This window comes from Boleophthalmus pectinirostris, unplaced genomic scaffold (assembly GCF_026225935.1).
Source record: "Boleophthalmus pectinirostris isolate CB_2022bp ecotype Guang Dong unplaced genomic scaffold, ASM2622593v1 HiC_scaffold_9, whole genome shotgun sequence".
Classification (NCBI taxonomy): domain Eukaryota; kingdom Metazoa; phylum Chordata; class Actinopteri; order Gobiiformes; family Gobiidae; genus Boleophthalmus; species Boleophthalmus pectinirostris.
In genome coordinates, this window is record NW_026571541.1 from 27,462,836 (window position 1) to 27,479,849 (window position 17,014).

General features: G+C 37.9%; 1 protein-coding gene across 2 annotated transcripts in view; it reads right to left on the reverse strand.

Moving 5' to 3' along the window:
• Window positions 1–17,014, reverse strand: part of kcnab1a (potassium voltage-gated channel subfamily A regulatory beta subunit 1a) — a 199,240-nt gene that overhangs the window by 173,271 nt on the left and 8,955 nt on the right. The window contains exon 1 of one of the 2 annotated variants that reach the window (XM_055148016.1): window positions 5,433–5,731. The exons of the other annotated variant lie outside the window; for it this stretch is intronic. Coding sequence (XP_055003991.1) covers window positions 5,433–5,731 — 299 coding nt within the window. Of the gene's footprint in view, window positions 1–5,432; window positions 5,732–17,014 lie in introns of those variants that run through there. 2 annotated transcript variants of the gene reach the window in all.

The window sequence follows — 17,014 nt, forward strand, 5'->3', positions numbered from 1 at the left end:
TTGACCACTTTGTTTACTTTTGTGCTGTACCACAAAATGGACCCAGACAGGTGCTTGAGTTTGACGTCATGGCTTCAGTGCTCTTCGCTGATTAGCCGGTGTGTGGTCTACAACTTCCAGGGTTCTTGCAAACTGTCTAGTGTATTCTGATTCCTGACCTAGTCCCTGGAGAGAAATGAAATTGAGCGGAGGCACTAGGTGGCGCCAGCCTGGCTATTAAAATGCATGTTGCTATTACAGTGGATGGTCCACTACCTGCTGGGCTCCACAGAGATGTTATTGCTTTGTCTAGAATGTTCTATCACCAGTAATGAGTAAATGCTTGATGGATGTGTTTAATGTCATACTATGGAACATTCCAGACAAAGCAGTAACATCTCCTTGGAGTTAGGTATATAGTAGACCCTCCACCAGAAAAGGTGTGCAGTGCTTTACTAGTTCAAAAAAAAAAAAAAAAAAAAAAAAACTAAAGACTAAAAAGTTAAAAGTATTTTGCACAGATTTTGAGATAACGCTGCAAATGTAATGATTTTGATACAGATTTGTGCTGAATTTTGTTCAACAGAAACAGCTGAATTGTTTTTTGTTGGTTTGTTTGATTGTTTGTTTGTTTGTTTGTTTCTAGCTGTGTTTATTTGTTTGTTTGTTGTTATTTTCTTGTTTGCCCAAATTATGAAGGTGCTAAAAATAAACCCCTCAGCCTTTTCAGCAGGTCTCAAACCACAATAAAAAAATACTCTTTACTCTGTGGTCCTGTCCAAAAATGTAGTGGAGTAGAAAATACAGATACCTTCTCTTAAATGTACTGAAGTAAAAGTAAAAAGTATCCACTGTAAAATGTACTCAAGTAAGATACAGATATGTAAAGTTTACTTTTACTTGATTACATTCCACCACTGCCTAATATGCATGAAATATTCTAGACCACTGACCACACAGTGACCTGGAAAAGAACATATGGGCAGCTGTTTTCTTCAGTTACCCTGGAAACGCATAAGAAACACATTTATTATCATGTCAACAACCCATAATAAAATATTTCTACCCTGGCAGCTGTATATTTTGTGCTACTTGTTTTCCTACTAATGGACAAAAGGCATGATGGGATATTACACATTTGTTTGCCATGAGGGTGGTCAAAGCTGTGAGTTATGAGCCTGTTTTGTTTGTAATTTAATACAAATACTCGCTAATTCTGGAGGCTTAGAGAACGGATGACCAAAATATAGTTCATGGAAATGTTAAGCTGTCCCTCTCCAAATATAAAGTACACATGGGGCTTGGATCTCACACCTTTCCCTGTTTGGTGAGTGAGTGTGTGTAGTGTGTACTCAAGAAGAGGAGTTAATTAAGTCTAGCCCCTGGAATAGAAACATCACAAGTGAATTATAAATGTTATTAATTATAGCTAAGTGAGAATGTACTGGTGTCACGATCCTAAAATTTCAGACTTGATGGAACAGAGTCAGTACTTGATACTTGATACAGATTTTAACACTGCAATAATACTTAATTAAAATGTTCTCTTTTTTGGACAATAATATTAAATAATTGTACCATGTGGTCTTGTATTAGTTTTATTCTGAAGCTTATTCTAAACCTGTTCATCATGAGATTTTTTTTTTTTTTTTTTTTGGATAATTGCTCAAATGAGTCTAGTTTCAATGCTAGTTTTAATATCTAATTTTCAAACCTACTATTGAAAACCATACAGCAAAACAGAAAACGATGCACTGCACAGTCTCTCAAGAACATTGATTCCTGGGTCCCTGGCTCTTTCTACTTTCTATTTTACAAGGACTGTAACAATAACCGAAATATTGCGATATCATATCGTCAAAGATCTCACAATAATATCGTGGATCATCACAATATATCGAATTACAAGTCTCTTTGCTTAAATTAAGAGTTATGGTGCAGCAATAGCTAAAAAAAGACAGAGGAAACTACATAGACCATGATCCTTTGCTCCATTTCAGTGTAGACTACATGAAGAAATAACAGTTCTAAGCACTTTTAAGTCTTAGTTCTTTGGAGTTTTGTTAGCCTCCACAAAATATCGCAATAAATATCGTACCATGAGATGTATATCGTGAAAATATCATACTGAGAGATATGGATATTGTTACATCCCTAATCGTGAGCCTCCCCAACATATCGTGAGCTTTCCCACGATATCGCAATAAATATCATACTGTGAGGTTCATAATATCATATCATGAGACTTGGACATCATTACACTCCTATATTTTACGCTGTATTTGTCATGTAAAATAAAGCTTATGAGCTGAAAACTTCTGAAAGTATGTACATTTGTTTTTATTTATATAATCTACTGGAGAGGATTGGTTCCTCTTTGTGCACGCCTCTGTATTTTTTACTTGTCCTGTGAAACAAAAACTGGCATAAAGTCCAAAATCTTCTTTGGACAAATGATTTTTCAGTGTCTCATACATCATCAAATTCTAGGGCTTTGTCTAAAGTCTGCTTTTAAAGTGCACAGTTTTCCGGTCTAGACATACAAATCTAAACTAAACTAAAACAAAAATCAAGAATATCGTGGAGGCAGCTCTGTGTTGCCTCAGGCTGAGCAGTGATCCACAACATCCCAATCACACTCAGTCAAATCCTCCAGCACGCTGCTTAGTCACAGATGATGAACTGGAGGGAAAAAGCATCCACCACATGAGGATCCCCTGGCCGCCTCGGGATCACAGCTCAAATTTAAACAACAGACCAAACCACTGGAGCTTTTAGAACTGCGCAGGCTGCAAGTGTCAACTATTGTGAGTAACTTGTGGCAATGGTGCATGAAAAGACCGTCCTTTGTCTGGTATAGTTATTTTCAGCTGTCTACAAACTCCAATAGCAGATAGAAATATTGTCTGAAAAAGTTATTTGAATATTGTCAGCCAAATGAATACAGAACAATGCTGTGTTAAACCATTGCACACTGTGAATAGAGTGATTAAAAGATTTAAGGACCCATTTTCCTCGTCACAAACATACCTGGAGTAGGGCTGAACGATTTTAAGAAAAAACTGAATTGTGATTTTTTTGGCCAATATTGTGATTTCATCCACGATTTTTTTCAAGTCAAGTTTTAGTGCGCATGAACATTTGCAAACATCACAGAAACTTATATCATACCAGAGTCCTGCAACAATGATTTGACGCTGGACTGTTTACGCACATTTGTTTAGGTTTTACAGAAACAAAACTTAAAACTACATGTCTAATTTGAATAAACTATAAGCGCTGAAAACAAAATAAAAAAAACTGCTCGCTCCTTGTGCCTCTGATGCAGTCAGCTGCTGTTGGACTGATGATGCTGAGTCTGTTCTGTGGTTCTGTCGCATTGGAGATGGTTCATGTTAAAGTTTACATGACTGCCAGGTTTAAACTTTGCCCTTAAAATTGGGCTTTAGGAACACTGAAAAAAAAAAAAACGTGGCTTTGACGCTCCAAAAATCATCTGAGATTTAAATTTTCGGTCCAAATCGATAAACCGTTCAGCCCTAACCTTGTTTCATTTACACATGTTTAACTCATGAACCTTGCAAATTTAGATTTCTCTTAAACAGAAAACTCTCTGTTCTACCTTGTGATATCATGTGGTAATACCGGAAGTGCTCCACTGTGTTTTTTTCAGCTCCAGAATTGCCAATCTCTATTGAAGAAAAGGTGAAAACTACCACCATATGACATCACAAGGTGGAACAGAGCATTTTGAGTTTCGGAAATGTAGACACACTGACACACTAGGATTACTCAAACACAATTTCAGATATGTTTTTGAGGAGGCAACAACATTATAACATGGCTTAAGCTTGCAAGAGTAAATTTTGCGTAATATAGGACCTTTAAGAATAAATAATAATGCACTGGATTGATAGAACACCTTTAAAGACACCCATCCATTCCATACTATTGTAGCCACAACTGCCCTGGGGAAGGCTGATACAAGCGAGGCTGTCAATCTGCACCATCGGCCACCTGACTGCCACCGACACTCACACACACCAAGCAATGTGGGTGAAGTGTCTTGCTGAAGGACACAACTGTTTCCATAGAGCCACTGCTGAGATTGGGCATCAACAAGCAGGTATAGCTAAGATTACTGCCCACCGATCTGAGTGGTTAAAACTGTTGCCATGGTAACACTTTCTGCATACTATTTAAAAAGACAAACGAGGACAATGGCTTAAATTACTATAGATTACTCTTTATGTTGTTCTCCAATTGTTTTTCTAGCCAACAATGAACAGTCAGCAGCATAATTTGGTTGACCTGTATGTAACCAACAGCCAATCACAGGTCGCAGAAGTTAAAAAGAGAAAGATAAAAGTTAAGTACACAGTTATTTTGAGTTTGTCCAGCTGGTCAGAGGGGCCAGGTGTGTTTACAACAGTCCCATTTCCCAAATGGTGTGGACCAAAGTGATTTTTCAGACAGATGGAAATGTGACAAAAACACACATTTGCATAGTTGTTTTTTGGAAATGTTTTCAAGCTCTGAAATGGGCGGTTTCTGGATTCAGCATACCACAGATACCAACCTTTTGCCAATCCAAATTTATGTCATTCAAATTTAGTCTTTTGAGGCATAAATTATAAATCACACTTTTAAAATAATGCCTATATTTGGAAAACACACTTTGAAAGTAAAGAAGGATAGGACCAAGCGATCAGATTTACATTACAGCTCCCTCAGTAGACAACAATGGGCATTACGAAAACAATAACAAACGCAAGCATGTAGCATCGTAGTGGCTGTAGTAAAACTAACTTGATCCTCCAAACAAGTCAAGTGATTTAAGGACTTAATTACTGTACTGGAAACTTCTAGATTTGACCTGTTTTCTAGGGGGAAATTGAAACAACGTACTTTCTGATTACTCAGCGAAAGAAGATCTTGTGAATGAAGCGTGAATGAAGTAAAAGAACTTCTCCCGGGTTGTGTTTGATGAGGAGCCAATGTTATATCATGTTTAAAAGTTAATTTTGCATGATATGTAAGGTTAAAATTTTGTGTCATAACCATTCTCATGTTCTCAAAATAACAATAACATTGGATATTATTAAATTATTACATAAAATTGTTATTGTGTTGTTAAAATAGTTAAAATTATTCTTATTAAGATTGGGTATTATTACATTTCTGGTCATTTTAACATTATTTGTGAAAATTTCAAATTGCGCTCTATGAAGTTAAGGAGAATCTCTTCATTCTCATAATTAGAATCGCCATCCTGATTGAAATGGAAATGGACAAAATAGATGCACTTGGAGGACCAGAACACAAAGTTAAGAACTACACTCACTTCATTCCTGTCCTCAAACTAAGAGACAAACTTGTCAAAATCATCGGGGCACTTGTCACAACATTGTGCGAAAACTTGACATGACTTAAACTCAGTGGCTCATCTTTACCTGTACACCATGCCTGTGCGACTCTTCACCGTATCATGCAGCGACAGAGCGTGGAAGTTCAGAAACTCCTCTAGCTGCTTCACCTCCACTAGGCAGCTCTGTTTACTGGGTGTCCACAGCATACAAGGTGCAAACGGCTGGGGTCCCAAGGGTGCCGATGTCCGTCTCACCACTCTCCCCTGACCCCCTCCTCCTCCTCCTCCTCCTGGGCCCGAAACCGGCAATCCGGCCTGACCCCTGCCCCCTCCTTTCTGTTTGGGGTTGGTAATCTCTGGGCAGGTACCCTTGTAGAGATACATACTTCCAGCTTCTGCAGTCACTTAAACATGTGGCGTGAGTCAAGTATGCCCTTTATCCTCACAGTTATTTGTAAAATTCTTAATCCGGGTTAAAAGCGTCTTTGGGAGAGTATCCACATCAAAAAGCAATATCGTCCTCCATGTTGAAAAGCCAGGCAGACCCTCGGAATGCCCCCTATAGCCATGCTGTCACTTCTTTGCCCCAGCCTGTCTACATTATAAGCTCACTTTGGTTTGGCTTCCTATTAAATGGCATGGGAATCTGGGACATTTTCCCCCTCCCGCCTGCCTCCCTCTCTCTGTGTGTGTCTCTCTCTCTTCTCATCTTTTTTTCTTTTGCTCCAACCCCCTCGTATCCATCGCTATCATCCTTCCTTTGTCTCGCAGTATTCCCCATGTCACCAAGGATTTCTTTCACTTACTAACCGATATCAGCTGCAATTTTTCTCAAAGCAGTTCCTGTCTAGTGCGCACTTTTCCATATATATTTTTTGTCTTCCTGTTTTCAAACAATCTGGAACTAACTTCAGCTATTCATATAAATTCTTTTACTTGTCTATGGAGATGATACAGATTTGTCTGGAATGTTTCACAGTAGGGCATTAAACTTCGGTAGCTCCATCAAACCTATTTAAAGGTTTGATCTGTGGAAAGGGAACCCTGCTCACAATGCATATTTTCAAAGTAGTTCTGTCAATTAAATAACTATTGTTGAATAAATATAAAATAGTTAGAACTAGGGATGTAATGATATCCAAATCTCACGGTACGATATTATCATGATATTCATTTCACGGTACGATATTATTGTGATATTTTGGATTGGTTAATATAGTTGTAGACAGGATACTTTTTGCATTTAAAATACCTTTACAAGACTTAAGTGCGAATCATTACTGTCATAATCCCAAGAATTCAAGTAAAAAACATATTTCTTCATGTCTGCGCTGAAATGAATCATGGGACATGTAGTTCCCTATGTTTTTTAGCTGTTGCTACTCTAAAACAATGCATTTAACCAATGGCACTTGTAATTTGATATATTGTGACAGCTCTCGATATATTGTGATCACAGTATTTCAGTTATTGTTGTATTCCTAGACAGAACTCTTAAAAGGTGCACTGAGTAACATTTCTAATGGTGGGTCCGCCACCTAGCCAGGCTGGTGCCATCTAGTGCCTCCGCTCAATTTCATTTCTCTCCAGCGACTAGGTCAGGAATCGGATTACACTAGAAAGTTTGCACAAACCCCTTAAGTGTGAGTCCAGGCATCAGCCAATCTGCGAAGAGCCATACATTCTGTGTTGGCAACTATTCCTGAGATCGAGAATTTAAAGCCAGAACAAAGAGAATGTTTGGTGAATTTTATTGTCCTTCTTCCTACGGGATTTGGGAAAAGCTTAATATACCAGTTAGTCCCGTCAGTGACTGGTTAAATTAAAAAAAAGTACCCGCCTACCGTCAAGTGAACGAATCCTAACGCTGCAAGGTCAGACGGTTTCCACAAACTGAAACTGGCTGATGAATCAGGCTATCCTCCACGTGCTTATCTTCATGGAAATATTATTGCTTTGTCTAGAATGTTCCACAGTATAGATTAATCTGTCACAAGGGAGACAAGCAGGTTACAGCACTACGCTACATTACAGTTCAGATCTGTGGAGAGTCGTCCTTATTCACAGAAGGAATTATTGTATTTTTGAGCAATAGAAAGATCCGTTATGAATAAATGCTATTGGTATGTTTAATGTAATTCCAAGGAAAATTCCAGGCAAATCAATAACAAGTCTGTGGAGACAAATGGCTCCCTCCACTAGAAATACATTACATAGTGCACCTTTAAGTATAGCATCTCCATGGCAACAATGTTAGATACACACACACCTTTAATCCATTGCATCTTTCCACTCCCCACTCCCCCTCCACTAAACAAAGTGTACTCTGGAATTTTGCCCACCCATAAACACCTAACATAATCTTGCACAGTTGCACAGGCTCGCCCACAGCCGACAGCATGTTACGCGCAATTGCACAAAGTCGTAGGGCTGAGTTTTTGTAAGGAAGTGAACCACGAAATGGGACGTGGGGAAGCCTCTTACATCTGATGCTACTTTTAGACGTTTACATTCAAAGAGTATGGAGCCCTTTTGGGAACGGGGACTGACATCACGTCTAGCCCTCTGGTGGATTGTGGGAATACAGAGGAATGCTGTTCTCCCATATCAGGAGAGAGGAGTTTGAAAACAGTCCATGGCATAAAAACTGAGCACAGCAGTCATTCATTGTGACCTTTGAGAGTGGAGTCCAGTGCGTGTAAGCGGAGATACACACATCAGAGAAACAGGAATTAGATAAAGATACATGACCACAACACAAGCAGCTGTGTGGAATATCCCTTCTTTTGAAATTGCTTCTTCTGGTGTAACAGTTTTCATAAAACTGTCATCATCATATAATCTAGTCAAACTCTGTTGAATATTGCAGTGCCAGTGGTAGTTATGGCTTGAATGACTCCCTGGACAGGCAGCTTCTCTGGTAGCTCCTACAAGTTTTCCCACTGACGATGTTTGTGAAGTGGAGAATGCTGAAGTGAAAACATTATCTCATGACATTACATATTTATATTTAAAAAGAAAGATTAAATATATGTCCTGCGTGTCATTTCTTGCAGCATCTAGCATGATAGACCTTACTGAATATGTTTGCGCAATTCACACTATTGATCATCCAGCTGTGTGGTCAAACAGATCACATGGGACCATAAACCATCATATGTTTGCATGTATAATTTTTGTTTGTATCTTTGCTTATTTAATTTTATTTATTCTAATGTTTGTGGTTCTCAAACTTTTCTCATTAGGTATCACCATAATATTTGACTTTCTGAGTATGATTAGATCTAAACTCAAGTCTAAGAGGTAAATCAGGTCTAAAATGAGACTAAACCATAGATAAGGTTTTTCTTCTAAATTAATTTACATTAGAGCCCTGCACTTCCACGGGACTTGAAAGTGCGGCTGAGTGGGATGATAAATTGCAGTCCCGCAAACTAAATATGAGTGTAAAGTAAAACTTACAAATGATTAATGTATGCCTATCATATATAATTTGTGCTGGATATTTTTGACATTAATAAAAACATTTTAAGCAGCCTAAATCTGCGGACACGGTTTAATCTCGTGCACATTTTAGACAATTCTTTCCACTTCTTTGTGTTTGATAGAGCTTAAAAAAGCAAACATTCCCATCTTGCAGGATTTGCAGGCAGGAGCAAGACAAAATATTGCAGATGCGAGGAAGAATGAAAATTACAATTCTTTACAGCTGTGGGTGGGAGCGGAACTGAAAATTCTGTCCCACGCAGACCTCTATATCACATATATATTTGTTAAAAATAAATAAATAAAAACTGCAGAGGACCCCGAGAAACACCAGTGGTACATTGCACAGAAATTGCATGTTTGTGATGTGCCAGCCCCACACTACCAGCTCAATCCTTCCAATTTTGGCCTACATCAGAGGTATAATACTCCCTACAACAGAAGCATAGCCAGACTGGACTGCACTAGACCGGAATGGACAACACTATCACTATGTCTTCAGATGCTGGGTCCTGTATTGATGATAAATAAACTTCTGTCATGCCTCTTCTTCCAACTCTCAGGCCACTTCAATGCATTCTACAACAGTGCACACACCACAGCTTGAGAAACACTGCTGCAGAATACATTTAGAACAGTGATGCACCCTTGACACAAAGGACAATACAGACGGAGCGCAGCTGTGTCCATTGTCCATCAGACTGACTGGAAAATAGTGCTCCGTGTGGCAGTGGGAATGGCAGCTGACCTTATGCAATGCCATGTATTTACAGAGTATTTATAGCAGCTGGGTCTATACATGCCCAGGACAAGGGGCACAGACGTTCATTCAGACCTGTGTGGCATTTCTCTTTGATTTTTGGTGTGTGTTTGGTGTTTACAAGTCTGAATTCAAGCTGCTCTGCACATGGGCAGATGGAGATGGGTCAGCCAGGAGTCACAAATGAGGTCAAAAAGTGAGGGCTTCCCGAGCCGTGTTAAAGATACTACTGGTCTAAAGTCTTTGCAATTATGATATTTGAAGTCAGGCTTATTATTAACCACAGTTTGGATCTGGTTTAATCCTGGTATAGTCTTGCGTTAGTCCTGGTTTCGATCCAGCTTAGTCCTGACCTTTTCTGAATGAGGTATGCCTTAATTAGTCCTGTTCATACTTATAGTCCTGGTTGATCTAATTTAGATTTCCAAGTTTGGATATGGTCTAGTCTTCGCAGAGTTCTGGACCTCTTTTAGTGTTAATGGTGGTGTATATGATTGAAATAGTGAAAAACAGAATTAGTAAATTTTGGATTTGCAGCAGACCAAATATATTCCTCACTTTCCTGAAATTTTCCTAGAATCCTAATCATTCAAAGTGATAACTTTATAGCTGTGTTTCACAACAATCAGAGGCCAGAGCAGAATTTGGGCATTATGCTAACAGCAACTATCTGTGTTGTATCTACTGTGTTATATCCTGGTTCGAAAAATGATTTATAAGTACCATATTTTTTGGACTATAAGTCGCTCCGGAGCATAAGTTGCACCAGCCCAAAAATGCATAATAAAGAAGAAAAAAATCATATATAAGTGGCACCCCACTTTTTGGGGGAAATTTATTTTATAAAATCTGAGACCAGAAACCAACATTTCATCTTGAAAGGCAAGTTAGCAAGCAACAGAACAGAGAACAACAGGCTGTAACATATGAACAATAACTCATCTTATTCCAAATCATTAAATCCATTGAATTCTTCAACCTTGGTGTCACTTCTGAGCAACTCCATGACCTCCAGAGCTCTGTTTCCTCTTCTGCGTAGCTGTCGTCAGACTCAGCATCAGTTCAAGTTAGAATCATACCTTTCTGAATCCCAACTGGTTTTTGGGGGCATTTGTGTTCAGTCTTCTCAGTCGTCTTTATAAGTTTGTTTAAAATTAAAATTTTCAGTGGTACAGAAGTAATGGTGCGATCGACTGACATGATACAGACAGGACAGCGGCTCTCTCTGCAGGACACATACGCAGTAGAGCAGCAAGTGACAGTGGCACAGGAGGAACAGGAGTAGCAGATACAAACACACAAGCCTAGAGCCTCTCACACGCAAGTCAGTGTGAAAATTTTAATACATAAGTCGCACCGGAGTATAAGTCGCAGAGAGCACACAGCGGTCTCATTTTGATCCCAAGAGCTGCTTTTACAAAATATTTGAACTGGGGCAAAAAAACAAACAAACATGGAAATAATGAATATAGTTTATGGACACTCTTTTTACTTTCATCCTTGGTCACTACAACAGATGAAGAATTTTGCAGTTTAGTAAAATTCGTACATCTCAACGCTTTACATTTTAACCATCAACCAAGCCAGTTCATCTCCTTATATACTCGAGATTTCAGTTTGACCAACATGGCATAAAATGAATTTATGGATCAGCATGTGTGCACCTTTTAACAGTTTGCCTATAATTTTTCCATCACCAGAGCTTATAAAGATTTTTCCCAACTGAGAAGTGATCTTATGTGTCATGATTTTAGGCAGTAACAATTATGCCAGTGATCAGCACATGCCCTGAGGGACTGTTCTGCTCCTGTTTAACCAATGTGCTGCCCTACATTCTCCACTATTATCCCATTATTTCCACCACAGAACTTCTACAGCCAATAGTACATCACACTACATGTAAAAGACTAATAGTGTGTAAAGCTAAAACATCTAAGAGCATTATGGTATCCTTTTAGTGTCTACCACAACTACTAGTACATACAGTATTACAATGGAAGTCTTGCTCAGGGGCACAACAACAGTATGTGCTTGAAGTTGCTGGGAAACAAACCTGCAAGCCTCTGGTTCATAGAGACATGCTAAGCTCACTACACCACAACCACCCCACTCAAAGGGTCTTAGAAATTATATGTCACAAAAAATACATTTAAAAAAAAGATTACATTGAGATCTTATTCGTACATAAAATACACACAACACAAACATGCATTATAATAATGACTACACCTTAATTAGCCTTAGTAAACCATGAAGTAATACTTAATTCATAATGAACAAATTATTAAGAATGATTCAAGTTTAGTAACTACTTAAAAGGCTCTGTATTTTTTAAGTTTTGTCTTTCCCATTTCCCATTATATAAGCAGGTTTTGAGGTCCATATAAGTCTGCTATGTGCTCTCTGATTATAAGTTCTGGTGTCTAAAAATAAGCAGGAGGTCCACAGTTAGCATGCTAGTTGTTGTTAGATTGCTGTGTGGATTAATGTGACTGCAATATTGAGATCTGGCATCTGATCTGAAGTTTGCAGTGTGCTTATAAACACATCGCAGGGAGTAATTAGGATGCTCAGAATGCATAAGGTAAGTGAGGAATAACTTTTGACCACTGAAAAGTTGAAATTTTTCGGATTTTCACTCAAGTAGGGCTCTGTCTGCTGAAGATTAGGCCTGTCATTATAACATATTTTGAAGCACGATATATTGGTACAGAGATATACTGTGATAACCTATAATATTGACTTCATGCAGCTTATTAAATTACAATAATGCAAGACAATCCCAGTAGACCATTTTTAAATAGACAGTAGCATTAAAAGCCTGAGCTACAACATATAAATAACAGAATTAACAATTATTGGTTAATAATTAGCCATAGAAGTCACTTATTCAACCTTCTACATCTCAAATATTATTGTATTACAACAAAAACTCCCAAAATCTCCCCACAAAGAAAATGTGCACCCGATACATATTGAGTCACAGATACTGTACATTGTTCCAGCGATTATTAGAGGTCGGATGAGACACAATTTTCACAAGACAAGACACACTATGAGATCAGGTCCACGAGAACGAGACAAGACAAAATTTTGACATCATTTTTAATAAATAACTAAGCAATCTGTTTCACAGTTTTGGCTTCAGTGGTTTCATTTATTTTATGTAATACTGTAGCGGTCATTGTAGTATTGCTTTTTAGAACTACAGCTTCTCAAATTGTATAACTCATTGTATAACCTCTTTTTTGTCCAAGCCAAAGGTAAATTCAGGGGGAAAAAATCTCCCGAGACCATTTTTATCTTGGTGTCAATTTTGTCTCGCGTGATCTTGTGGCACGAGATCTTGTCCCATCTCTAGTCATCATATACTGAACGATAAGTCGATAGTATTTATTGACAGTGACAGGCGTACTACAGGAGCTGGTTTAGTGCACTCTGAGAGGGCTTTATCTACAGGAGATGGCTAAGTGCACACAGAGGGCTCATATTGCTGCACCTGGGCCTTGTGTTTGGTGCCAGCGCAGCAGGGAAGTGTGAACTTAATCCTGCTGAGAGGAGCTACAGATACGATCTGACGATCATGGCACCCTCCACTAACCCTGCTCATGGTTTTCACAAAGACCAACAAACAAGTCCTTTAAATGCAAAAACAAAAATGTCATTTCGTTTAGTTTTGTTTAAGTTTCACTGTGTAACTTTTAGGCATGGTACAATATTCAAATTTGGTGTCACGATTATCATGGTAAATATTACGTCTAACGATTATATCACAGCTATTTTTAAAGTTTCTGACAGTTTAAAAATGTTATGAATATGATTAATTATGAATAAGTTCCACATTTAAACAACTGTTATATAACTGTACTTTGTTATGAGTGAAAACAACAATGATTTAGAAGAAAACATTAGGGATAAGTATTTTTTTTCAGCACATTTTGGTGAAACAATGGCAATTATCACAATAATATAAAATGTCTCATGAACAATTATTGCCAGTCCTTTTTATCACAATATTGTCTCATCCCTAGTAACTTTCTGGTGGAGTCATTTGTTTGTGTCTATTGAGATGTTATTGCTTTGCTTGGAATGTTCCAGGGTATGGCTTTAAACTAAACTATCTATCGTCCAGTGAGGTTCATTTGGTCTTCCGATCTTCTCTGACCATTGTAAAAAAGAGAACCACATTATGGATCGGGACAGAGCAAACATCACTGGGACAGAGGAAAACAAACACCATCATTGGATAAAAGAGGCGATCGAAATACGGGAATGGGATGATAAACCAGAACAAGGGGGCATTTTTACTCTTACACACCTGGGATACTGTTCTGAGGAAGTCGGACTGCAGTTTGCGTTGTCATCCTGCCTCCTCCAGTAGGAAGACAGCGCCAAAACCTGTTTAAATCAGCTGACTGGACACGTCACAGCAACATCACACCGCTCTGAGGAAGAAACTGTCAGGTATGAAAATAAACTCTTGGTCTGAAAAAGAACCTAATAACTTAAACTATCTAAATAATCTATCTCCATGGACATAAGCAGGTGACACCACCAGGCCAACTACAAGTCAGATCTGTGGAGAGGCGACCCTGCTAATGGTAAGAATGCTTTTCAAGACATTTTTAAATTATAAAAACACCTATAAAATTTCCATAGTGACAAGTGAATGGCAAACCCTCATCAGTAAAGTTGCAGAGTGCACTTCCAAATTGAAAAAATATAAACAATTTAATGAATAAAATCAGGGTTTGTTTCTTTAATCACTTACTTTTGGGTTATAAACACAAATTCAGTGACACGAACCATAAAGTGACATCAAATATCCAAACACTGGCTGCAATTAATACCACTTAATACTTAATACCACTTAAACGTTTAAAAGTGCCGGGGTTATTTTTAGACATAGTAAAGCCAGGGATTTCTATGATTCTATTCTGTCCCACTTATTACGCAGAATCACCAGAGAGCTCAAAATGACTGCGATTGTTGAAATGGTAATGAGAGCGAGGATATCCAGACTTCAGTGGGTGTTTGGGCTCATCAGGCTCAGAGTGGAGCTGGCACAGTGGCCTCGTGTCCCTGTGCGTGTGGAGGAGCAGACACGAGATTGGAACAGTTTTTTAGGCCAATGAGATATAGGCTCTGTTCACACTGTACAATTTGATAATAACATGATTTCAGATAGAGGGCAGGGGGCTATAGAACTCTGCGGGGGATTCACTATTTAAAGGAACATTATGCAACTTTTCTGGTGGAGGTGTTATTGCCTTGTCTAGAACAGGGGTGGGCAAACTACGACTACATGGGATATGTTTTCTACGTATCCCATGTTATTTTTTTTATCTTTTATGAGGTGGATTACGAAAAAACTCAAATCATCTGCTCCTGGTCCGGCCTTTCCGTCAAATTTTAGAACCCTTTGTGGCCCACGAGTCAAAAGAATGTTCGACAGAGAGAGATTAAACCAATATCTCAAGTGGGACAGCTATATGCTACATTACAGGTCAGATCTGTGGAGAGGCAACCCTATTCGGAGAGATAAATAAAACAGAAATACCCACAATGTATGAATGCTAGATAGATGTGTTTAATGTCATACCATGGAACATTCAAGGCAACTCAAAAACATCTCCATGGAGCAGGTGAAGGACCCTCCACCAGAAAAGTTGCACAATACACCTTTAAGTAAGAAATATCCAAAAATGAAAACGTACTATTGTTGTAACATTATTAGTATTAGTTAGGGACGGTTCCACAAACTTATCAAAAATAATCTTGTGGCTAAAGGATGTTTCGCCTGTCAACACCACAACTTTGGGATTAAATAACTGCAACATTTAGACTTAGACTTACACAAACTTTATTGATCCACAAGGGAAATTACTTGAAATTTACTTATCACGATATATTATAATAAGAAAGACCAAAAAAATAAATGGTAACAATAAATTCAAAATAAGTAAGACTGGTGTCAAATAAAACATAATTATATAAATGGATATGTACAAATAAGTTAAAATGTTTTTCAATGATGGTATAGTAATTAATTATTTCCACTTTAGTTCATGTATGTATACAGAGAAGACATTGTTTCAGGTGGACAGATATTTGCATTTTGAGAGATAAAGGGCCCATATTTACTCTATTTTCAGATTTAAAGTGTGTTATAATGTTGTTTTCTTGTCACAAACAAACCTGGAGATGTGTTTTGTTTCATTCACACATGCTTAACACAAAAACCCTGCGTATTTAGGCTCTATACACCTGCACTAGAATAATTTGGATTATTTCAACCCTGGAATCTCTAGTGAACTAAAAGTAAAAAGGAGTTGTTAACTTGAAAACTACCACTTCATGACATCATAAAGTAGAACAGAGCGTTTTGAGCTTTGCAGATGTAGACAAATTAATAATAAGGCATTCCTCAAACATGTGTGAATGAAACAAAACATAACTCCAGGTATATTTTTGAAAAGATAACAACATTATAACATGTCTTAAAGCTCACAAGAGTACATTTTGTGTTATATAGGGCCATTAAAAGGCAAATCTATAATATAAGTCTTCGTTTTGGTTGCTAAAGGTTACATAATTAGCTTTTTCACACAATCTAATTATTATGTCATGTTTTCGTAGTGTACAATGTGGAGAATGTGCCCTTATACTAAAATTTCACTCTTGAGTAACTTGATTAGATCGCCCTCTGCTGGTGAAAATTTAAAATGAAGACAACACTAAGATGCTTTGTGAACATCCACGTTTCAATTGCAATAAATAGTGTTAAAAGCAATATTTTTTAAGACACCACATAATGAATGGTGTATCATTTTGTTGCTATACATTATTTATGTTTATAGAGTGATTTAAGTGACTACTGATTTGAAATAGTGAGTATCTCCAAATACATCTCCCTTTATGAGCCCATATGTGAGTTGTCATTTTAATCCTGTAGCATTCACACCATCATTCACACAGCCGTTTTGATTGGGTGCCCATTATTCTGTTGCACTATTAAACACACATCAAAAGCACTTGCACCTGTCAGTCTTTCATCACCGCCTTTTGTCATAACTCTGTGCACTTTAAATAGACAGCACGTGGAGGGAGCTCTCAGCGTGTCAGCAAGTCAAAACAAATGAGCCCCTTAAACAAGACCTGAGTGTCCAGAAGTGGACCGGAATTAAACCTGCAACCCTCTCATTCGTAGATTCATGCTTCGCTCACTAAACTGCAATGTTTATACCCAACTCTAATGTACAATTCTAAATTATGCTTTCCAAGAAAATAAATAGATAAGACTTGAGACATTTTCTAGTAAAGCAAATAATTCAAGAACAATAATTTCATATTAACAAATTACAATAAAGCGATCTTTGGCATGTTGCTGATCACTAACCAATATTTGGCGATACCAATAT